This window comes from Enoplosus armatus, chromosome 2, assembly GCF_043641665.1.
Source record: "Enoplosus armatus isolate fEnoArm2 chromosome 2, fEnoArm2.hap1, whole genome shotgun sequence".
Taxonomy (NCBI): domain Eukaryota; kingdom Metazoa; phylum Chordata; class Actinopteri; order Centrarchiformes; family Enoplosidae; genus Enoplosus; species Enoplosus armatus.
In genome coordinates, this window is record NC_092181.1 from 26,635,521 (window position 1) to 26,659,494 (window position 23,974).

The 23,974-nt window shown below is 43.9% G+C and overlaps 1 protein-coding gene across 1 annotated transcript; it reads right to left on the bottom strand.

Annotated features, from left to right (window-relative positions):
* Positions 1-1,826: 1,826 nt before the first annotated feature.
* Positions 1,827-22,165, bottom strand: gpr179 (G protein-coupled receptor 179). Its single transcript, XM_070922919.1, has 11 exons — positions 21,225-22,165; positions 20,040-20,148; positions 15,821-15,911; positions 14,982-15,202; positions 13,448-13,516; positions 8,612-8,721; positions 7,426-7,664; positions 6,708-6,846; positions 6,455-6,557; positions 5,481-5,627; positions 1,827-5,087 (listed from the first exon to the last, which is right to left on the bottom strand). The coding sequence occupies exons 1-11, from the start codon at positions 22,163-22,165 to the stop codon at positions 1,827-1,829; spliced, it is 5,430 nt and encodes a 1,809-aa protein (XP_070779020.1).
* Between the last annotated feature and the right edge of the window lie 1,809 nt (positions 22,166-23,974).

Here is a 23,974-nt window from a genome sequence, read left to right on the forward strand (position 1 = left end):
CTGATTTCAGATTGCTGGCATAGACGTGACTTAATTACATCAATACAGAAAAACGTAATATTGTAAGTTTTACTCACCATAAAGCTTTTTCCAACATAACGCTGATTTGAAAAAGTTGCAATCGTCTGTATCTGAAACTTAATGAGTCTGAACTTTTTATAATGGTACTCACTAATGTCAGACATTGAAATGTAGAGCCACTCTCGATGTAAAGAAATTATTATCTAATAATGAATATACCTAATAGTCATGAGATATCTTTGACAAATCCATAAGTTGATATAATTAAAACAAAATCTGTCTCATTATTTTTCTAGTATTACCGGCCGTCTGCATATCAATAGAGTCATGCAGAATAATCTCTAATAATCCTTTCAAAAACTTCAAAGAATATTTGTGAATATTACTGTAGAGCCAAAGATGTGACTATAATCAAACTGATATCATTATCTGCATAAAGAACCCTGACAAAAACTTTTGCAGTTGACTAAAACCTTCAACTAATCAGCTTCCGGGGATCAGCTCTACTTTTCATTGAAACTGAGGCGTCACCTCCATAACTCGCATTATTTCAAGTACATTTCAGTTGGAAGCGGATCAGGTTAGCTGCAACACAAATGTCCTTTGTCCTAATGTTTTTTTTGCAATTACCAAACATTTAAAAACCATGTATTTTTTCACAGCGTGTTCTTAATGTTTAATCTCATCGTCCCATCTTAGTCAAACTGGTGTCCAGTGCACTGCATCCACATCAAACGCTTGACATGACTTTCTGCTCAAATGCTCAGAAAAAAAAGGATTATATTAGAAAGTTTTCACACAATTTTTTAGGGTGTATGTCTGAGTTTATGGTAATTTATGCAGTTTTTGGCATTGTTTCTTTAAGTGATGGAATCTTATTTTTCTCATTATTATGACAATCAAAAGTGAGAGAGTGATATTAATAGTTGGGCTTTAGTCGTGAAATCAGTCACTTAAGCAAACAGGTATGCATAGTTTTATCAATCATTAATACTTGATAGAAATGTAATTTGACATCTATTGTAGTCCTGGCGGCAATGCTTTACACTTAACACTTTATTCTACTTTGAAAATATGATTTCCACAAAAGAACAAAATTAGACTGGATTTATCTGGTGTATGCTGGTTGAGCTTAGAGTTCCATTTGTTATGTCCTGTGCTTGCGAGCACTGTGGAAGTTCAGGTTTTGTAACATATTCACCCCAGCCGTGGGGTCCGACATACTGTGCGTACATGGCAAATATGTGAATAGTCACCAAAAGACATACAAAGACACAAAAAACATTTCAATTTAAAATGGGGGATAGAAGCAGGAAGAAAAGGGACTTCATCTAAATGCCTTAGATGCCCTTCCATCAGCCAAGAAATGTCTATCTGTAGTTCACTGCTGGATTAATGAGGGACCTAATGAGTCTGCAATATGTGCTTCAGTTAAAAGAAAACTTATTTTCAGTCAAGTACGCACAACTCATTGTGTCCGGCTCATCAAGTCTCTACTACAGGCTTCTTAGTCAGACAGCGGCGCGGCCCAAATGGATAGTCCAACCTGAAATAACACAGCCCTAAAGTCTGTCGTTGGTTAGTCCAGAAAGGGCATTCAGCTTTGCCAGCTGCAGGGGGAGCTGTTCATGAGCTGACCCTGCACTCTGACCTCCCTGTGGATCTGGGGAAGTTCTTGATGATTATCAAAGTTCCCCTTGACCATCAACAGGGTACCACAAAAATGGTTTCGTAGATGAGTTCACGTTCCCCCATGATTTTGTGGGAGGGGTCAAAAGTGAAAACAAATGCCGGCTAGATTTAGGTCACAAGTCAGGTGGGAATACAAGAGCCTCAGCAGCACATTCTGCATCATCCTCTTCATCTTCCTCAGGAATATTCTCAGGCTCCCATGTAAAAACATCTGAGGCATTGTCTGTGAATGAACCAGATCTGCTCCTTACCATCTCCCAGGGACACAAAGCATCACGCCGGCCCAGGGCTAAGTTTTCTTTCGAGTCATCTATCTGCTCTGTGCTGATATCTGCTGGGGTCTCTTCTGCACTGAGTGGCCCCTGGTTCTCTGTGACTTCATCTTTGTCGCTGTTGGGAATATCAACTTTGCTTTCGGTCGAGGTTTCCCAGGGGCAAATATCTGCAGAAGTGCTGTCTTGCTTTTTGTCAACTGCTGGTTCTTCAGTCTCCCATGGACAAACATCTGCCCGATCGCTGTCTTGCTTTTTGAGAACTTTTGGCTCCTCAGTCTCCCATGGACAAACATCTGCCCGATCACTGTCTTGCTTTTTGAGAACTTTTGGCTCTCCTGTCTCCCATGGACAAACATCTGCCCGATCACTGTCTTGCTTTTTGAGAACTTTTGGCTCTCCTGTCTCCCATGGACAAACATCTGCCCGATCACTGTCTTGCTGTTTGACAACTTTTGGCTCTCCTGTCTCCCATGGACAAACATCTGCCCGAGCACTGTCTTGCTGTTTGACAACTTTTGGCTCTCCTGTCTCCCATGGACAAACATCTGCCCGAGCACTGTCTTGCTTTTTGAGAACTTTTGGTTCTCCTGTCTCCCATGGACAAACATCATCTTTAATGCTATCTTGATTTTTTAAAACTTTAGTGTCTTCTGTTTCCCATGGACAGACATCTGATGATACTTCAGTTTTGACTGCCCCTGCTTCCTCTGAATCCCATGGACAAACATTTGCACGAGATGTGTCTTGCCTTACTTGACTTTTGGGGGTCTCTGGCTTTCCTGATTCTGGTTCGCTACTATCCCATGGACAAACATCTGCTGGTCTTTCCGGTCCTTGTGACACCATCTTGGTAGCTGCAGTTTTTTCAGTGGGCTCAGTTTCCCAGGGACATACGTTTACTCTTGTGCTGTCTTTCCCTTCAGTCTGTACGGAAGGAGCTTTCAAAGACGAGACACCTTTTTGTGAGTCTTCTGGTTTGTCTTGATGTCCAGTCTCCCAGGGACAAATATCTACTTTGATGGTCATTGGTGAAGTTGAGTCTGTATTTTTTGGCTCTGTGTCCCCCTCTTCCCATGGACAAATATTTTCCAGGATTTTAGGGGGATCAGGGAATTCCCATGGACAACTTTCTGTTGTCTTGGTCACTTGTCTACTCCAATGAGGGCTAGGTGATTTTGAATGGTATTGTTGCTCATTATTTAAACTTTCTTTTGATGTATCATGATAGACTGCAGGTTTCATAACTTCTTGTTTATGGGGGACTGTCAGCGTTCCCTTGGTCTCCAAAGGACTTAGGTTTTCATATACAACTTCAGCCTTTTCCTGAACATCCCATGGACAAACATTAGTATATTCATTATCGTGCCTTATTGAAGGTTGGGGAGTGTCTGTACTCTCCCAGGGACAAATGTCTGCTGAATGTTTTAAAGACTGTGGAGTATGGGAATCTTTGGACAAGCTAGTATGATAAATAACGGGAATATCCTGCGATTCCCAAGGACGTGCATCACCACGTCCACTTCCTTGTCTTCTCACATTCCCTTGCTCTTGAGATTCCCATGGACATACATTAGATGGTTCTGATACCTGTTCCCAAGGGCAGACATCTGCTTTAATGCTCTGCTGCTTCTTTAGTCCCTCTCCTTCCTGGAAAGTACTAGCTCCATCCCATGGACACACATCTGCATAGGAAATATTACGGACTGGTGTAATTCGATTACTACCTCTTCTGTGAGTTGAAGGAGTTCTACAGCTGCTGGCAGTTTCCCAAGAACTTATACTACTACGTTTGCTGTTCTGTCTTGATAAAAACACATTTTCATAAGTGCCATCTTTTTGCATATCATCCGTGTCCCAAGGGTAGACGGCAGATTTTACGATCACAAACCTTCTTGGGCTTCTGTCCGAAGAATCCCCAGAAGACAGTCTGATGGCATTCTGCTTCACAAGGCATGGTTTTCCATCCGTTGTCATACTTCTTTTCTGCAGTGACCTCTTTTCCGTGCTTGGACGTCTACTAGATGTCCCTGATCTTGGTGTTGTGGAAGCACTTTCCTGGCTTTTTTGTGAAACAGAATCCTCTTTATTTAAATTTCCATCCTTACTGGACTTGCTTCCTGCATCCATGGATCCCATAACTGATTTCACAGAGAGCCACTTACTGGTGGTGGTGCGGAAGGAGAAAACACGTTGATCTTTTGTGAACTTTGGTCTTGGCGTGCTTGGTGCACTTGCAGACACAAGGGCCTGTGGTTTGGGGGACTCAGTTTCACCTTGTATTCCCTTGTCCTCTGAAGGATTATTTTCTACAGGTGGCAAATGGTCCCAGGGACAGATAAGCATCTGTGGAGATGGTGGCCTTTTTTCCTCATCATCCTCAGAGTTTGCGTAGGTGACATGCTTCTGGTTCTTGTCCCCTGATTGTTCTTGCTCCACATCCCAAGGACAGACCTCAGCCTTGTCAAATGACTCTGACTGGAGAGCACTCCTGGTCTGGTCACTTATGGAAATGCTCTGCCTTGACCTTGTCAGCACTGTGCTGGCTCTGTTAACCTTGGGTATGTTCTCCATAGAATGGCCCGTAGTGGAGGTCAGACTCCAGGATTTATGAAGCCTGGTATGATCAGGATGCAGGAAATTGATATCAATTGTCAGATTTTGGGCACTCGCTGACTTACAGACCCCTGGTGGAATATCCAAGGAATCTGTCTCAGATTGGCGGGAGGATCTCTTCACAGCGTTGGCCTTTAACATGGAGTCATGCAAGGAAGAGTCTCTTTCCCAGACATAGTGATGATCACTTTGGGACTTACGCATGGATGGTGATGGTGATTTCATTGAGCTTTTGTAGCTGATACTGACGGTATCTGGGGCCCTTCTGAAAGACTCCCGATTCACACTTCTACTGCGGAAGGATCCGTCTTTGTCCTCGCGGCTACACTGCCGGCTCATGGTTTCTGGGATCTCAGCAATGCGTCTAATAATGGATCTCCCCAATGCACATCGAGAACTTCGCTTCTTTGACAGATGTGGGTTGTTTGCAGTCATCTTCTTGGTCTTGTGGACTTCTAACTGGGCATATAACTTCTTCAGTTCATCCTGGTGCACATGAAGAAGGGAGGGAATTGATGAAGGGATTGAGGAAATGGTTGAAATGATTGAGGAGAGGAAAAGATATGGAGAGTAACAAGTCAGAGGAAAGGTAAAAGACACGTTTTCATGTAAGAAGAACACAGTTTAGGATAAGAAAAGGATAAAGGGTGGAGAAAGGTTACAGTACAGCATAAGTTCATTCTACTGTTGATTGTATTTACTGTTAATTTAGGATTTAAATTATAATGCATTTAAGATCTGTTTAATTGAGTCATAACTGAAATTAAGGGACATTTATTTTCCTTATTTAAATGTGACCTTTGGAATTTCTTCCACCTTTTGTAAATTATGTCCCAATGCAAAGTGATAACATCGTTCTGAGGGGACAAGAGAGTTTACCCGAAAGTCATCTGGGTCCACACTGGGCTCACTCCAAGCAGAGTGAAAACTGCTGTTGAGGTACGAGCCAGAGCGCCGCAGGTCCACTTCATCTTCATACACCTCCGCTGCAATCTCCTCTCTCCCCGGCTTAGACACGTGAAGAAACTGTGGAGCACACACACACAGGCATGCCATTCATACGTAAACATTTCACACTGCGTGTAGTCATGTACCTTCTTTAATATGTGTGGGTCTGTTGATTCGCTGGGCTGCTGGTCCAACACTTGAGTCCACAGTGAGATTTCTCCACAAATATTGGATGGATTGTCGTAAAATCTTGAAAAGATATTCATGTTCCCAAAAGAATTTAAAAAGGCTTTCACGGCCCACTGACTTTACATAGCATGCATGTATGCATACCATGCCAACAGGATAAACGTTAGCATGTTACACTAACATACCAAACATTAGCTTGTTGTTGTGCTACCAGTATGCAACAGGCTTAAATACTAAACGTTACATGCTAAACTGTAGCATAACATGTTGAGTTAAATGCTAACTGAAGTGAATGCTGATTAACTAACTAGCACTGCAGAGCCTTGGAACAGTTGACAAGTTTCACCATGTATTGCTGAGCCTGTAAAGGTGAGTCTGAGATGTCCCCTGCCACTGTACAGACGATAAACCCCTTTGATTTATCAAACTACATGTCCTTTTCCCAGGTGCAGGACATCAGGACAAACATTAGATGCATCACGGCTAAGTGCCTTTGACGCAGTACTTCTTGTGATGTTGAATGACTGAGAATATGTAATGACACTTTTATTCACAACCTTACAAAACCTTTGCTTGGACAGGCAAGCTGCAGCCTGACTGTGTGCCATTACTCCATTAGATCGAGATTACTCATCAGTCTCTGTTTTTTAATCTTTGATTGATGACCTTTCTTCTATTCAACCCCTCATGCACTGTGACATAAAAATGCTGAGTACCTTGGGTATGAAGAGCAGGGCGAGTGTCACAGTGATGGTCACATGGGTGTGCGTGAAGGAGAGCAGCAGCATCCAATCAGGATGGAGAGAGGGAAAGGTGAACCTGAGGGAGACAGACAACACAAAATCAGGTAACATCAGCGTACTGTGTTTGTACTGTGGAATACACAAATGCTCTGCCGAGGGCATCGCTCGGGCCTATGGGGTTAGCTGTCCTGTATTTGAGAGGTTCAGAGAAATGCTCACTGTTTACCGGAACAGGTGAAACATGGTGGAGAGAAGCAGCTCGTTGTGGATGGCAATGCCCATGTAGCGAGGTTCGTGGAAGGCTGAGGGGACCGGCCTGACGGCGGTCCACAGGGAGCTCCCCCAGCACAGGAACAGGAGCTCAGCTGTGGCAGAGGAGGAAATGGTGATTGCGTACATGTATTTACTTTTTAAGGTAAATTCTTGTTTCATCCAACTTTGGCTTTATTTTTGTAGTTTCATGGTTCAGCTTTGACCTACAGTACTTACTGTAGTCGTTACTGACTGAAGCTCACTTTTGGGTCTACCTCCTAAATAAAGTTGTCTAGATGATCCGACTGAACTGTTGACTTGTTTACAACCTGTTTGATTGTCTACGCGCTCGTGTTTCTTGCCTCGTTGGGCTTTGTTGTCGCAAGGTTGCCATCTTCCCTGAGCTCAGAAATGACCTTAGTAAGTGTTATTAATAAGTAATAATTAGTTGAGCATAATTTGAAGTAAAAAATATGAGCAAATTGAGTTGATTTGTGTTTTTACGTCTCAAGGTTCACTTCTAGGTTTGATAGAATCTCAAAAGGACAGTATGTGCACTTTTAAGTACATAAACATACCAAACATCTACATACAATTTAATACATGTTGGAGTGAAAGGATGTATAATCTCAATTGCTGTTGTCTTTTTTTCCCAAGAGTCCAGGTTCGTCTTCACCCCTGCTGCCACTCACCCACAGCCATCATGTAGTCCCAGCGGTCCAGGTAACACAGGTTGAACCCCTGCCCGTCTGACGTGGTGGTTGTGATGAACACCGGGATGTTCCTGTCTCGGTTCTGGAGGACACCCACCGTCCACGCACACAGGAACCAGCTGACCGTCATCAGCATCACTCCCAGAATCCTCAGCAAGTGGAGGCTGGACATGTAGGGCACTCTCTGGGCCGTGCGCGAGAGGAAGACCTTCAGCACCCTGTGCAGAGGCAAGAGCCGATCAATGTCTGACTGACGAAGACAAAATGTAGATAACTGTGAGCACACGGGAGAAATAACTTTAGGTTTAAGGACCTTAAAGTGAGACTATTTAACTTCTGCTGAACATACATTTTTGACAACGGCAAACTGAATTTTCCTCTCCCACAAGTAGGAAACAACAAACATGTTTCTGGTGTGTTTACTTCTTTTGCTTCTTTTATTTGTGACATGCTAAAACGTAGTCATAAAGAGTCATAAAGTCAGAGAACAGACTCAGTAATGTCAGTTACACAGCAACAGTGACATTAAGCTGTCGGTCATGCTAGAACAAGTAAGACTGCAGTCGGACAACTTTCTTCCCAAAAACAAGTAGTTTAATTTAGTCGGTCAAGATTCAGCCGGTAAGTTTCAAAATGTTATTGTTTACATAAAAAAGGCAAGCAGCTATATTTATATAGCACATTTTAAACACATAAGCACACAGAATGACATTCAAACAACAAAAACCAGAATACAATCAATTAAGATAATAAAATGAGATAAAATGAAATATAAAACTCAAATGGCAAAGACCAGAAATACATTTACAGAGATCATCAGGAAGTTGGTTCCATCCGTTTGGTTCTGGCTCGCGGATCTGCCAGCTGACTGCTTCCTGAACATCTAATCTGGGTTTATATTATTATATTCATATATATATACATGTAAAGCTTTGAACGCTGAATGTTTATAACAGCAGGTGAATGTTTTGAATCAACTGAACTTCGGTGGAATTATTGTCATGTTGAAGTGTAACAGGATCCATCCATCCATTCATTTTCTACAACTGCTTATCCTTTGCAGAGCCAATCCCAGCTGACATCAGGCGAGAGGCGGGGTACACCCTGGACAGGTCGTGCGACAGGATGTTACTGCACAAGAAAAGAAACCAAAATGCCGACCTACCTGTACATCTTCAGCGTGACTGTGCCGTAGACGATGGAGAAGCCGAGCATCCGGACCCAGCGCAGCAGAATGCACCTGAACGTGCTCGGCTTGAAGTACATGATGAAGACCTGCAGAGACAGAGACGCTCGCTGTGAGTCAAACTACAGACGCAGTGTGGATGGTGTTACATGTATGAAATATGCTCCCTCTGTTACTATTACTAGTTCTTCTACTCTCACTGCTACTTACAAGTACTGCTATTACCACAATGATTACTATGCTATTGCTACTGCTAGTAATAGCAATAGACAAAAGTCACATAAGTGGTACTTCTGCAACCATCAGTGGTAGAATGTAACTAAGTACTCAGGTACTGTACCCTAGTACAATTTTGAGGTACTTGTGCTTTACTTGAGAATAAACATTTCTACTCCAGCATACGTTTTGGAAGCCAATACATACATCACAAATTATAATCCACTGATATCATATATGTTATTCAGAAATGGGCCATTATGCAAGAGTACTTTTACTTGTAGTACATTAAGTATGCTTTGATGCTTTTACACTGTGGTATTGCTACTTTTACTTACATAAAAGATCTGAGTACTTTCTCCTCCACTGACATTTCCAACACCGGACTTTTACTTGTAATGGAGTATCTTTTACAGTGTGGTATTAGTACTTTTACTCCAGTAATTGATCTGAATATTTCCTCCACTAATGACAAGTACTGCTGGTAGTATGGCTAATACTACTGCAACTGCTGGTGCTATTAATACTATTACGACTACTTTTTAATTTACTACCATTAGTGGTACTACTGCTGCTATTACCAGTAATTTTACTATTTTTTTCACGACTTAGTACTACTTTATATAAGCAGATATCCAACAGACACTTAATAACACGTCTCATCAGCATTGACAGAGGAAAACTACATGTGTTTTACGTTGTGAATACTTCGGTCAGTCATTCAACTGCAGGTTGTACCGTCGTCTCAGCGCAGTAACAGTAGAGTGGATGACTGTAATCCAGGAATTAAAGCTCATTGTACTGTGACAGTCGGTCTCCGTCACTCTGGATAAGAGCATCGGCTAAAGCCTAAAATGTGAATGCAAATTTACATCATTGTGTTCAAACCGCTCATAAAGGATAAACAGCTCAGAGTGAATACATATAGAATCAGAGACAGTGTGCAGTGAACATCCAGAGGACGGCAGTTTTAATCAGCAGAAATGGCCTTCGCTCAGGAGGAAGTCATCTCATTTGTCGGTTTGAAGCTATGTTGAGTGGGCGGAGCTGAACAAAACACCAGAAGCCCCAGTGAAATTAAAAGGCCTGGTTTTCCAGGTCTATCAGTTCAGTTAGTTAGCTTAACTGATTTAGCCCCACTAATGAGGACAGAGGGTTCAAAGTATGGCCACGTCAGGTGTTTAACTTTGGTGATCCCCAACTTTTTCTCCAGCTCTTCCAGCAGGTCAAAGTTTTCACTTAACTTATATATTGGCTCAAAATTTTGACCAGACATTCATGGTCCCCAGATAATTACCCTTAATGACTTTGGTGTTCCTCTGACTTTTTCCTCTGGCGCCACCATGAGGATGATACTTGTGGTTTTGATTGAAATGTCTCCACCACTATTGGACGCATTTGTCTCGAAATGTGGTACAGACATTCATGTTCCCATCAGGATGAATTGTAATAACTTTGGTGAAATTTTAATTTCTCCAATACTTTGGTTTCCTCAGCTGGACTTTAGTTTTTACTGCTAATTATCCAATGTTAGCATGCTAACACGCTAACCTAAGATGGTGAACATAGTAAACATTGTACCTGCTTAGCATCAGCATGTTAGCATTATCATCAGAAACAGAATCAGCTTTATTGGCCAAGTACGTGTGCACATACAAGGAATTTGACTCCGGTTCTTCGTTGCTGTAATGGAGATAGAAGCAGACATACAGCTAACAAAGAAAGATAAAAAAAATATACATAGAAGTATTATGTACACACAAGTGGGTGAAAACTAGGTGTACATATAAATACATATAAAAAGCAACAATAACCAACAACACGCTGGCTATATACAGGTCAAGTGTTTCTGTAAATTGTAAACAATCATTGTGCGTATGTTAGCATGCTAATGTTAGCATTTAGCTCAGAGTACAGCCTCACAGAGCTGCTAGCATGGCTGCAGACTCTTTGTCTCGTTAAAATTTTTGTTTGATCAACGTTATTTCAAAAACCCCAAGCCAGGACCCGTAAGTGTACCGCACGCTCGTGCACGCACACATGTATGCGCTCGTGCACGCACCACAGGTGTTTTCATGAGGATGGAGGACAAGTATTTCAGCGCTTAGCACACTTTTCAAGCGCACCTTTCAACACCATGAACACAACATTTTGTTGCTGGGGACTTAACGAAGAAGGGGTGAACTAAGCCTCAGGGAGGCAGACGCATGACAGCTAACCGTTAGCATACTGACAGGTTCTCTTAGAAAGAGCCACAAGCGTCATATGACTCATAGCCTAGCAACAGCCTTGACAACGACACATTGATGGATTGACACACATACAGACGAATCAGTGTTGAATTCAGATAAGTGGCGCTTTGTTTATGTTTTCAGGTAATAACAAGTGTGACAGAACATGATGTAAGCGCTAAAAACAAATATATTATTACAATTATTATTTCAAACGTGGTGAAAACTGCTACAATTTATTAGTGAATGTTGAAAACCGGGACATTTTAGTGTTTTACAGATATTTGTCCGGACTCGGGAAAAGTCAAATTCAGCTCTTATTCTTGCGAACATGAAGCAGACTTGAGGCTGAGTCTTCGCTGTGAGGCTGATCTGAATAGAAGAATCCGACTTTGGTCTCTGTGATTCTTTCAATCAATACAATCAATCTTAATCCAGGTACAGTTTGAAGAAGCCCTGCACAGAACAGGCTTTTCAGCACTACAGCGAGGTGATCTGTTTGTAGATCAAATGGACAGCCCTCCACAGCGACCCCTCGCAGAGATGAGAGGGTGAACTCTGACCTTTCATCTGGGACTTTCTGAACTACAGTCAAGTATGTGGGCTACAGTTTACCTTTGAATTCCTCCAAACAAAACTCTTCACAGCATCGTCCCAAAATGCCAAAAAGATTTTGCTCATTTCCCGCACTCCTGTCCTGTCTTACATCACGTCATACACTTTATACATATCTATATCTTACACTCTCGCTGTTTTGTATATCCTCTCCCTTGTCCAGCACATTGTACTCCATGAATCCTTTGCATTGCCCTTATTGTACTCAGGCATGTACTAATTCTATTGTATAATTAGCCTACAACACGTGTACATTTTTACATGTATTTATCCTTTTCGTCTTATATATTTAAAATGTTTATATTTATTATTTCTGATTCCACTCTGCAGTTCACTACACATATTATTTGTGTACGTGACAAATAAAACCTTTAAAATAATAGATTACAGAGTCTTGACTAAATTTTGAAGAACATTCGCTGTTGGTGGTAAATTTGCTTCAAACATGGAAATTGGAGAAAAAACTTATCTTGCCTATTGAGTATTGATATTAGTGATCCATGATCCAAAAACGCGCTTCTTTGCTTTTCATTCAAAGTAATATATATATAATAATAATATATAAATCTATTCACTGAATTTCAGTGCAGTTTGGAACTGAATGGGTTTCGGTTAAGAACATTTCCACTTCACGTCTTCAGAGCAGCGAGACAACTGGAGGAGCTAATGTGAAGGTCGTGTTAGCGACACATCTCAGAATAACACAATTCAAACTGCGAAACCTCCAAAATGTCCATAAAGTTCAATCGACGCGTCTCTGAAACGGTTTCATCAAAAAGTATAACCTTCGTGAAGGTTCAATGAATTGCAGGGCTGTTGTATTACACTGCATTAGCTTTAGCTAAATGGGCCCAATAAATTGGCAACTGAGTGTGTGTTTCAGAGCATGTTTGCCTGATTGACAGGTGTCTCAGCCTATCACACTTGGCCTGCTTCAATTGAACCCAATCCTAATCATAATCCTTAAAAATCCCAATTCAGGCAAATGAATTAGGATTGTCTCCTGTAGCTGCCAAGATGGCAGCGAGTGGGAATATCAAATCCAGGCCCCTTCAAAAATCCCATGTGTGTTGTCACCAACGTTATACTGGTGTATGTTTGTTTTTAACCAACAGTCTGTCATCGCTGCTCATGCAAAAACTCCCAACTCCTTTAATTTATTCTAAAGGTTATTTCCTGTGAAGAGGGAGAGAGCACGCAGTGAAGTGAATCACTGCTGTGTTTAACCTCAGAATGGTTGTTTCATTGATTCATATGCAGGTGTCACTTTGATTAAAACAAAATATTTTCATGTCTCGCACGTGATGATGATCATTCCACCAGTTATGCCGAGGAGCTGAGCTGCCATGAGAACAGCCCATTAACATGTTCACACATCACACGTTAAACTAAATCAATGATCAATGACACACACACACACACACACACTGAGTCAGCAGGCACAGCTCACATCGACTGACACTTTGAGACAGATGTTTAGAAAGTCATGGCTGACTTGTGTTAACGGCTCTTTAATTAGTAAAAATGAATCTAAAGATTGATTGATAATCTTTCACCGCAGCAGAGAGACGTTATGAAAACTGTCGACTACCTACTTTACTCACCCCATTTCCACTTCCACACACACACACACACACGCCCTCGACCCGTTCACCCTCCCACAAATGGTCCATTATGATATAATCCGTGGCGCTGTGCAGTGATCTGTAAAGAGCTCTAATCTGGGACTCTCTCAGCTCGCTCAGACACTCACCGGGAAGTAGAGGAGCAGAGAGCCGAACAAGATCGTCTCCAGCAGCAGGAGGCCGGACGCCCGGATCCTCTGAGGGAGGAGAAAGCAGTTATGAGCGGATGCGATGCGGGTCGAGAGGTTGAAGGATCACACCAGTATTCTGCACTTTACTGCTGACCATCTTCCAGAGCAGATGTTTATAGATTGCCGTCCCAGACAATCGTAGTCCCGCTTCCCTGCCAGGTTGTCTTCTGTCAGTGCATTTTATCTTTTATTGCTCCTTAAAATTAAATGCTGAAACATGATACTAGGTTTTCCCATCCACAGGTGAAATAGGTGACCACTAGAGGCCTTAACAGGTCTGACATTTTGGATCTGATTGTGGTGGAAGAAGTATTCAGATCCTTTACTCAAATACTAATACCACATTATGAAAATACTCCATACTAAAAGTCCTGCATTCAAAACCTTACTGAAGTAAAAGTAGGCATGTAGCAGTAACGTGTTCCCTGTCAGTGTTTGTGGATTCATATTTCTGCGTGTTGTATTTTACTGCTGTGGATGTTTCAGGTTGAGCTCATGTGATCTACTTCATATACTGTCGGGGAGTTTAATCTACAGCACGTATCTTTAAAAAGTCGACTTTTCCCGTTTTCAGCTTCGTGACGATGCATTTTCCAGCTGATCCGAGGAGGATTTAAATAGTTTATTTAGCTTAAAGTCAGAATGAGTTGGATTTTCCTAAAAAAAACAATGTATAGATTCATGCAAAAATAATCCCTGTCAGTCATCACCGACGGCCCACTATGATCTGTGTCTGTACCTGCAGAGACGCTGCCTGTGTTTTATTATTTTTCTGTGTTCAGGACGTTTCTGGACGTCAACCTTTGAACCAGGACAGGAAGGTTATGTGAGTGATTAGTAACTACAGCTGGCAGACGAATGTAGTGCAGTAAAAAGTCCAATATTTGTCTTTGAGATGTGGTGGAGTAGAAGTATATAAAACTGCATAAAATGGAAATACTCAAGTACAATTACCTCAAATTTTGTATTTTAAGTACAGTATTTGAGTAAATGTGCTTAGTTACATTTACATTCTGGAAACCTGCCCGAACCTAATGTACATAAATTAATTATGTTTTTAAAAGAGACCTGAGGATAATTAGACCAGATGCAAAATGTGGTGGACCCGAACACAGAGGAACACATTCTTTTTCCCTCATTTTACAGTTCACATTCATACAGTGCACATGCATCTAAAAACACATTTTCCACCTGTGATGATGATGATGAGGATGCACCACATGTTCAGAGCTGTTCTGTTAGCTTTTAAAAACAACTTCCATTAGTCTTAACTGTAGGCGTGCAATCAAAACTCAAAGCTATAGTTGTTTGATGCTAACAATATGAGCTTGACTTGAACTGTTTTATCTGTGAAGTTTACTGTTGCTCATTTGACTAAGAATGTGGAGAGAATATGACTGATGAAAGTAATCGTCCCTCTATCCGACCCCTTCCGTATGGTGGCCCTATTGAGCCAAAAGACCTGACTCACCCGGTTTCGCCGATGCCTGTAGGCCACCAGCATGCTGACGAAGATGAGGAGCATGAAGATGCCCTGGACGGCCAGCACGGCAGCCCTGAGAAGCCAGGCCTCCTGCACCCAGCAGGGGGTGCCGTCCTGACAGCTCTTACAGCCCGGCCAGCACGGCAGACAGATGGGCATGTTCGGGTAACACATACCGCCGCCGTCACTCCCGTTCACAGGGCCACCATCTGCACCTACACCTACACAAACCCATGTGAAGACCTCATATACATGTGACTTACACCCCCAAAGCCTCATGCAGCAGTTAATGTCTCTAAAGGATTTGTTTTTAAAATAACAATTCCAGTTCAATTAAAGCTGCATAACTGATTGGTGAGGTAAGTGTGTTAGTTAACAATTCCCTACTTTTACATCCAGACATTAGCATTCATTTGGAGTCATATTTGTCATACATGTTATGTAAGTGTCTCTCCTTTTACCTCCGTTTTGGTCTCCAACAACTCCTGAAAAAAATGTGGGTTTATCAGAGCTTTTTAGTTTATGCTGATGGCTGTCGAGTGAGTGAGGACTTTCCATCGTGGACATCTCGTCATATAATATACGAGAGTAAGAAATATAGGAAAACAGCAGACATAAATCAAAGCCTGTGTGCAGAAAAATACTAATTTCTTCAACCATTTCATCAATTGGCGATTAAAAATTCAAAAAATGTTTTCAGTCCTAATTTCTGTGAATCTTGGTTTTGTTTAAATGGACTCTGAAGAGCAGAAGTTGAGGCAGTGACCACAGGAGAGCCTCTCTCAGTGATACAACCTGCTGTAGGCGGAGGTTAGTTATTGGCTTACGTGAGTCTTGAATCTCAGGGTTGTAGAAACCTTCTTTACAGCGGCAGCAGTACTGACCCAGTCGAAAGCCCCGGCCTGGGATTGGTAAACACTGCGAGAAACAGAAAGATTGTTCTGATTATTTGTATTCTTTTTGTTCGTGTTTTTTTAAGATCCTTTTCCTTTGAGTAATAATAAGACAACAAACAGTACTAGTACTTTCTAATTAAGTGCTTATTTTATTACACATTCCCACTAAGAGCTGCCCGGTTACAGTACAGAATATACCACAACTGTGGCCTTAAACCTGCCAAGAGTTTTTTGTCCTACTTTGACAGGAGCTGAACTAAAATGACAGAAACAGCCGACGATATAATACGTCCAAGGCAACAACTAATGGTTATCCCAATAAACAAGAAAAACAACGCTGAGCTGAAGCTGCGTTGCTTTTCTGCTGGTGCTGTGACGCGTGCAGTACCTGAATGAATAAAGGTTAAAAAAAGGGGTCACATTACTCTCTCCCACTCTATTTCCCTCTGATGGTAGCTTCAATTTAGCCAGCACACACACACACACACACACACACACACACACACACACACACACACACACACACTTGGTTGCTCTGTGTGTTAATCTAAGTTAAAAGCTAAATGGACACATAATGCCTCGACTGAGAGCATTATCCTTTTCTAGAGAAATCCTGTTCCCAAGAGCACACACACACACACACACACACACACACACTGGCCTCATATGTATATACAAACCCACAACCCCCTTATCAGAAGCTCAAAGACCTAATGCCACGGGCTGAACATTAATGTGATATGGATTACACAGAGCGGTCAACTTAATTCTCTCCACGGTCGCATTTCTCAATTCAACAGATAGTAAAGTCGTAGTAAATCAGCGGATTCGGTCATCTGTCAAGTTTAAGTTGAAACCACGCCGGGCCACTTCGAACATTTTACAGCTTCATGGCCATAAAACTATATGTATGATCAAGGAACATGTTTCACGAAAAAGTCCAACAAAATGGTCTGTAATCTTCGATGTCGATGATGCTTAATTACTGTCCTCTACTTTTACTGCACTTGCTGAAAGAACAAACTTAATTTGCAAACCGCTATGACCATAACAAGTCCACCTGGCACGAAGGCAGGAAAGGACAAGGAAGGGAAAGGCTATATGAGACGAGACGAGATGAAATTAGAGAAGGTGAGATGTGAAGACAATGAAAAATAAGAACACGAGACAAGACGTGACAGGACAAGACTACGTGAGATGTCCTGAGATGAGTCGAGATGAAACGAGGCATTGAGGGACGAGACAAGATAAGAAAAGACACGACAAGAAGGGACATGGCGCGAATGGACAAGGCAAGACCAGTCTACAGAGATACGATGAGACGAGACGAGGCGAGACAAGATAATAAGCGACAAGACACGTTAAGAAACGAGAGGGGACAGGACCGAACAGGACAGAAGGAAGAGGGTGAACCAGTACATGCTCTGCTCAGCCAAAGGGTTTGAATCCTCTAAGCCAGGTAGGACAGGACGGGACAAAGGGTGCCATGTGGATTTGGGGATTTTTAGGACTGTTGTTCTCTTGTGTTTCAGACCTCTGTGAGTGCGGCGCATAAAGGAGAAGTATGTCAGCGGGCTGGATTATCGCCATAATCCATCAGATCATCCTGCAGCCCGCCACCCAGCGCAACCATCTTTAAATAGACGGCTGAGATGAGAGGTAGAGGATTGGGTCTGGACAGACAGACAGGCCGGCAGGGAAACGGGAAACTGAAGCTAAAAGAGGAGGGTGAAGGTGGAGTGCATGGGTGAGTGACGGTGTGACTGTGTGAAAGCATGAGCGAAGGATAAAAGGCAAAAACAAAGTAATGAGCGCAGACAGAAAGGGCTTAAATTATTTCCAGTTTAGAGTGTATTTGTGTGATGTAACTAAAAGTCACAAACATGAGTTGGACCGTTTAAACGGCTTGTCTACAGTTTAGACAGTATTTACATTAAATTGTCTGAGTTGTGGCACGTAGTGATTTAAAGGTCATCTTCGAGTTTGGAAACAGCAACAATCTCACCACAAGGTCTCCGCTTAGCAGCTGCTCTGGAGCTTTCGATCACATGATCTTCCTCAGTAGACTGAGTTGCCTGGTTTTCAGGGAATAGTAGATTTTTTTAAGTTGTTTTATTTATCTGAGCACTTTAAGGATTTCTTGTTGTCCACGTTGGTTTTAAAGTTGAAGGCTGAAGGTTCATTCTCCACCTTGGAAACTGCGGATGGCAAAACAATCTCACCACCAGGTCCATTTAGTAGCTGTTCTGTATTCTTAAAGGCAACGTGGACGAGATGTCCTGTAAAAAAAAATGAAATTTGGACATCTGCAACGACGACCAGGCAACTCCATCTGCTGAGGAAGACTGTATGACGCGACCGAAAGCTTCTGAAAACTAACCAAGTGGACGATGTGGTGACATTGTTTTCAAAGTTTGGAAACTCTTCTATCCAGCTACGATTTTTGTTTTGTCCTAACCAACCAGAAGTGAACACAGTGTGCATCCCACCAAAGTCAATTTTAGTTTATACAGAAGCTGCTCTAGAAGTTACTCGGAGCTCTTAACATTTATCACAAATATTGATGAGCTGCTTTTCCTGTAAGTTGGCTAAAAAACAACCTGTACAGCTGCTGGGGTGATGTAACCATTCTCTATTAGTGTCACCTGGTTGTCATTGTCCTACTGATTGGTCGCTGAAGCCGGGAAGGAAGAAGAAAGTACAACTGCAAGAAAGTTGCATCAGGCTTGATTGAGGCGACTATGCAGAAAGTCAGACTGACCAGGGTTCAGGTAAGACCTGCATCACTTCTTCAGCAACCACTGGCACACAGTATATAAGGGAAAGCGTTAATTCATTCCCTGACACATAACAAATATTATCTCCACTACGACTTGTGATGTATTTGAATTGCTGAACAAATCAGAGATGTGAGCGGTGATTCACAGGTCTGGAACCAGGCGAGGTCAGACGGGAAAAACACCGGAAAAACATCCAAAAATATCCAAATTTCTCTTTCTAACACCTAACTGCTGCTTATCTAAAAGGGTGCAAACCTGTGATCTTGACAAAGCCCAACCCCCCCCCCCTGCATCATTAACAGATGAGGCTGATAGGCTGAAAGTGATTTAGTGTTTCACAATCCTGATGGCTCATTAATCTAAGGTACAGTACAGTATGTGCTATAAAGTCACTGTCCTGGGGTTGTACCCAGAATGCCCAGCTTCATCACACGTCATTCCTTCCTCTCTCACAAAGCTTCATTTCTCTCTGCTTTCAACTATCCAATAAATATTTTACACTTCATACCCAAAAGAGAAAATATAGAAAGAAATAAGACACAACATGCATGATGATGAGTGTATAAAAAGGCACAGAAGCAACAAACCAACCTGTTGGTTGCCATCAAATTTTGTTGGGAGTTGATATGTCCTGAGTTATCTAAATTTGGTTGCAATTGCATGGTGTATGCATGGTGCCACACCCACGACAATTTGGCAACCAACTATTAGAAAACAGAAGGTTTGGGGGACTGTAGCTTTGAGCTAAATGCTAACATCAGCACGCTAACATACTCACAATGAAAATGCTAACGTTTAGCGGGTAATGTTTTCCATGATCGCCTAACATGCCCTAAGTATAGCAAAGGCTAATGTGGACGTCATTAGTTTTGCTGGTATTGCACCACATGAAAAGTCAGTTAATCACCAAAGTTATTACAATTCATCCTCTGGGGAACATTAATGTCTGCACCACATTTCATGGCAATCCATTTAATATTTAAAACATTTTACTCCCCCTTACCAAAGTCAGAGGATCACCAATGTCATCAGAATCGTCCGATAGTTGTTGAGATATTTCAGCACTCTTTCAGACGTTGCCATCCCTGGAGCCCTGTCGCTAGTGTGGCTATAAATGTACAGCTGTCTATAAATGGCTCTGCAGTGGTGCTGTTGGATCCATATCTGCACCAGAAACAACCACCTGTTTCTTGGCCTGCTGCCGAACTCTCAGTCAAATTTAATTGAAATCTGTTTGTTAGTTTTTGAGATATCCTGCTAACTGTTTGCAATTATTGGCTATTTTGTAATTGGGCAGTTTGATGCTAAATAGACTAAATACAAAAGTTTACTCTGGCTGAGCTCAAAGGAACCAGGATCATCTCCTTTACCTCCATGGTGGTGCGGTTGCACTGGTGAGAATCAGCAAACCAGCCGTCTCCTGTCGCACACTGGTCCAAGTCGATGTCTTGAATGTTGACATCCACACGGATCACACCTCTGACACAGAAACACACACACAGGAGGGGGGGGGGGGTGAAGAAACGAGAGTGTTTCCAAATATCATCAGACTCATTAGAATAATCACTTTTCTTCTCCTTCAGCTCTCGCCTGCAGAAACCTGCGTGGCCTTTGAGTGGATTCCCTTTTCAAATGTCAGATTTTATCCAAATCTGTCGATTCAAACACATTTTTTATTCCAAATGCTTATCAAACCTTTCTCCGGAGGGCTGGAGAGAAGGTCACAGGGGCCAACACAGAAGTAGAAAGGCAGGTGAAATACAAATACTGCTGCTGTCAAAGCTTTTGTCCTTTTCAGGGACTAAGAAAAAAAAACCCCAGTATATCTGAAATGTTATTCTGGTTTTTAATATGTTTTACTGGCAGTAAAGAGAAGTTAAGAGAAGTTTCTACCACAATCTACTCGCAATAACATCATCACCATGAGATGGACCACGTCCTACACTGGACCAGAGTCAGGAGCTTTTATATTGTGCAATCAAGAGCTCGAAAGCATCATGGTGAGTTAAAGTGGTCTCAGTCTCACTGACAAACTCAGGCAACTTCCGCTAGAAAAGTCTTTATTTACAAATCTATGACGTCTCACTCTACACATAATGGACACATCTGCAGCTCTGCATGTTTATTAGAGTGATGCTGCTAGAGACCGTGGAGACGCTCCAGTTTTGCAGAAAGCGGCTTGAAGATTACAGCACATACAGTCTATGTGACACCAGTAACCAATACTGATCACCAAAGACCTCCAGACATTGGTCATGTGATTATTTTCCAACTTGGAGCCACCAACTGCACCAATACACCTGTTGAAAATGAGTGATGTCATCAACATGAGACAGCTCGGTTGTGTTTGGGTCTTCCAGTATTTCTGTGTTGTAACAGTCTGTGTACGGGTGTAATGCTTTGTCGTGTGTGTGTGTGTGTGTGTGTGTGTGTGTGTGTGCGTGCGTGTGTGTGCGTGTGTGTGTGTGTGTGTGTGAGTGTGTGTGTGTGTGTGTGTGTGCGTGTGTGTGTGTGTGTGTGTGTGTGTGTGTGTGTGTGTGTGTGCAGGACCTAACCTGAACTCTGGTGTCAGGTCAGGCTTGAGGCCGTAGAAGGACGTGGACAGGGTGAGCATCCAGCCGGGCACAAAGCATCTGTCCTCACAGTCGAGGAACGGGGCGCTGGCCCAGCCCACCCCGCTGCGATTGGTGACGTAGCTGTCGCCCTGCCTCCACTTGGGCGTGTCCAAGGTGCTGAGGTCGTTGAGGAGAACCCGCTTGGACAGGGCTGCCTTCGGCTGGGTGGACTCTGGGAATTTAAAGCTTGTAAACCAGCTGTCGTCAGGAGCTGGGGCGGGAGGGTGCAGGCTCTCCCAGGCCTTGGATAAGTCCTGGAGGATGATGGTCTGCACCTTGGCCGTCGGGTTGCGGGAGGCACGGAGCACCAGCTGCGGCACAGGGGCAGACGGGTCAGCATCGAAGGTGAGCAGGGCCCTCTGGATGAGCACGTCGGCCTCCAGGAGGGCGCGGACCACGGCGTGGTACCACTCCATATCCTCCTGCACGGTGCTCTCCCGCAGGTCGCTGGCCTGGAAGATCATGTTGAGGAAGTTGGCCGTGTTGGCCAGCGCGTCCAAAGCCGGCCGGAGGGGGGTGCCGAAGCTGAGGGGCAAGGATCCGGTCTGCCCCGGTGGGCTGTAGGCCCGCGAGCAGCGGGCCACTTCCAGAGTAGAGGGGTCTCCAGTGTACAGGAAGGTCTCTGCTGGTGACCAGTCATCTTCCTCCTCTGTGGGAGCCTGTGAAGGCATCGCTGCAAACCCAGAAGGCTCTGGGGGTCTGAAGGAAGTGGAGGGGCTGGTGGAGATGTCTGAGGTTCCTGTACCGTTTGTTAAAGAGTCTGTGCTGTTGTCTGCCTCCACCGTGACTCCTGATGCTCCTGATGCTCCTGATGCTGAGTCTGGAGTCACCTGTGCTCGGAACAGAGATGGGAGCAGAAGAAGAAGCCAAACAGGACCCATCCTGACTTAACTCTGAAGTAGAAGAAGAAGAAGAAGAAGAGGGGTGGGGGGGTCGCACACCGACAACACCGTCCCTTTTTGGCGCGTGACCCCTTTGTAATTCCCTTGAAAAGAAAAAAAATGTCACATGTTGGCGGAGGTTCGGACTTTCTTCATCTTCCTCTTCACGTCAGCGAGGCGCTGCAGCAGCAGCAGGTGTCGGTCTGCGGTCTCACTCACGCTCGGAACGCACAGCTCCATCCGTGCGCCGCACGGACACACGAGCGCGCGCTCCCACGCTCACGCACACACTCGCACGAAGATATCATTAAACCTGCGTGTCCCCGGTGGCGGTCGGAGGCGGAGGACGCACGGAGCAATCCCCGCATCTCCGCAGTCCGCCCGGTGTCTCCCGCTTGCGGTGCCGCTCAGTCTCCGTTTACCGACGGTTTAGAGTCGCCAAAGCCGTGCGCCGAGCTCCAGAGCAAAGCAAACGCAGCGTGCGCAAGAAGGAGGAGGAGGAGGCGGGGAAAAGGAGGAGGAAGAGGGAAAAGCCTCAAAGTTGGGGGATCCCCGAGTCCGGCGGGAGGAGAGAGGGGAGTTGTGTGCTGTAGAGATGGAGGGGCGGAGAGAGGAGAGCAAGTTCCCTCTCTGCTCCTCTTCGGTCTGCCGCTCCGCTATCTGTTGCTCGAAACAGCTTCCAGTCCATCTGACGGAGGCTTGTGATGCTCGTCCATCCTCCCTCCTCCCTCACCACCACCACCACCCGCACCGTCTCCTCTCTCCCGTCATTCCCTCTTCCCCCCTCCCTCCCCTTCATTCACCCTGTGCCTCCCTCCTGCCTATCGACAGGGACGCTCACCAGTGCTGAAAGGTGATGAGAGTGGTACATCTGTTGTGTGTGTGTGTGTGTGTGTGTGTGTGTGTGTGTGTGTGTGTGTGTTCACAGAGCAGAGGATGATGCAGTCAGTCAGAGATGAGGGTTAAGCTCTGCTGCATTTGGGCGTCCATCAAGAATCCCTCTGCTGGATGGATGGATTAACCCCTCCTGCACAGAGAGAGTGGATGAGGAAGAGGATGCTCTTTTACTGCACACACACACACACACACACACACACACACACACACACACACACACAGATGCAGCATGTTGACATATGTAGATTACAGATATAAAAACAACAAGAAGAGATTTTAATTTTGTTATTGTTTATAGGTTTTTGCAATGTCAGGGAATTCCCTTCGTGTGTGTGTGTGTGTGTGTGCGTGTGTGCGTGCGTGCGTGCGTGTGCGCGCGTTTGCATACACTGCCGTCATGTTTGTGTGTGTGCTGCATGAGAAGTGTGAGAGGAAAAAAAAGGGAAGAAGGTGAGAGAGAGGGGCGAAATGAAGTGTGCTCGCTGGGAGCAGTGATGCAGGCAAGAAACCTTGTTTTGGTGGCCATGGCAACCGGTTTCTGAGAACCCCCCCCACCCCCCCCCACTCCCCCACCCCATACACAAATACACGTATACACAAACACCACTCCCACCTCCCACCCTGGGACTTCACTGCAGAGCAGCGAAGGTGCTGCAGTCAAGCCACAGGAAGACAATAAGGCAGAGTGTGTGTGTGTGCGTGTGTGTGTGTGTGTGTGTGTGCGTGTGTGTGTGTGTGTGTGTGTGTGTGTGTGTCAGCTGAGCACACATATAGTGTTGCAGTGTAATCTCGTCTTCCTGTCTGTCCTCATGTGTAAGAATGAAAAGACGCCGCCAGGTTAAACACAGCATGAGTCACATTCAGCTCCTTCAGTTTCGTCTCGTCTCTCTCAGAGTCGTTCTGTTGTTTATT

Coding starts and splice junctions, on each gene's coding strand:
- gpr179 (XM_070922919.1), bottom strand. CDS start 22,165: ATGGGTCCTGTTTGGCTTCTTCTTCTGCTCCCATCTCTGTTCCGAGCA. Junction 20,149..21,224: donor GACCTGACACCAGAGTTCAG/GTTAGGTCCTGC, acceptor TTTCTGTGTCAG/AGGTGTGATCCGTGTGGATG. Junction 6,847..7,425: donor GGACTACATGATGGCTGTGG/GTGAGTGGCAGC, acceptor CCTCTGCCACAG/CTGAGCTCCTGTTCCTGTGC.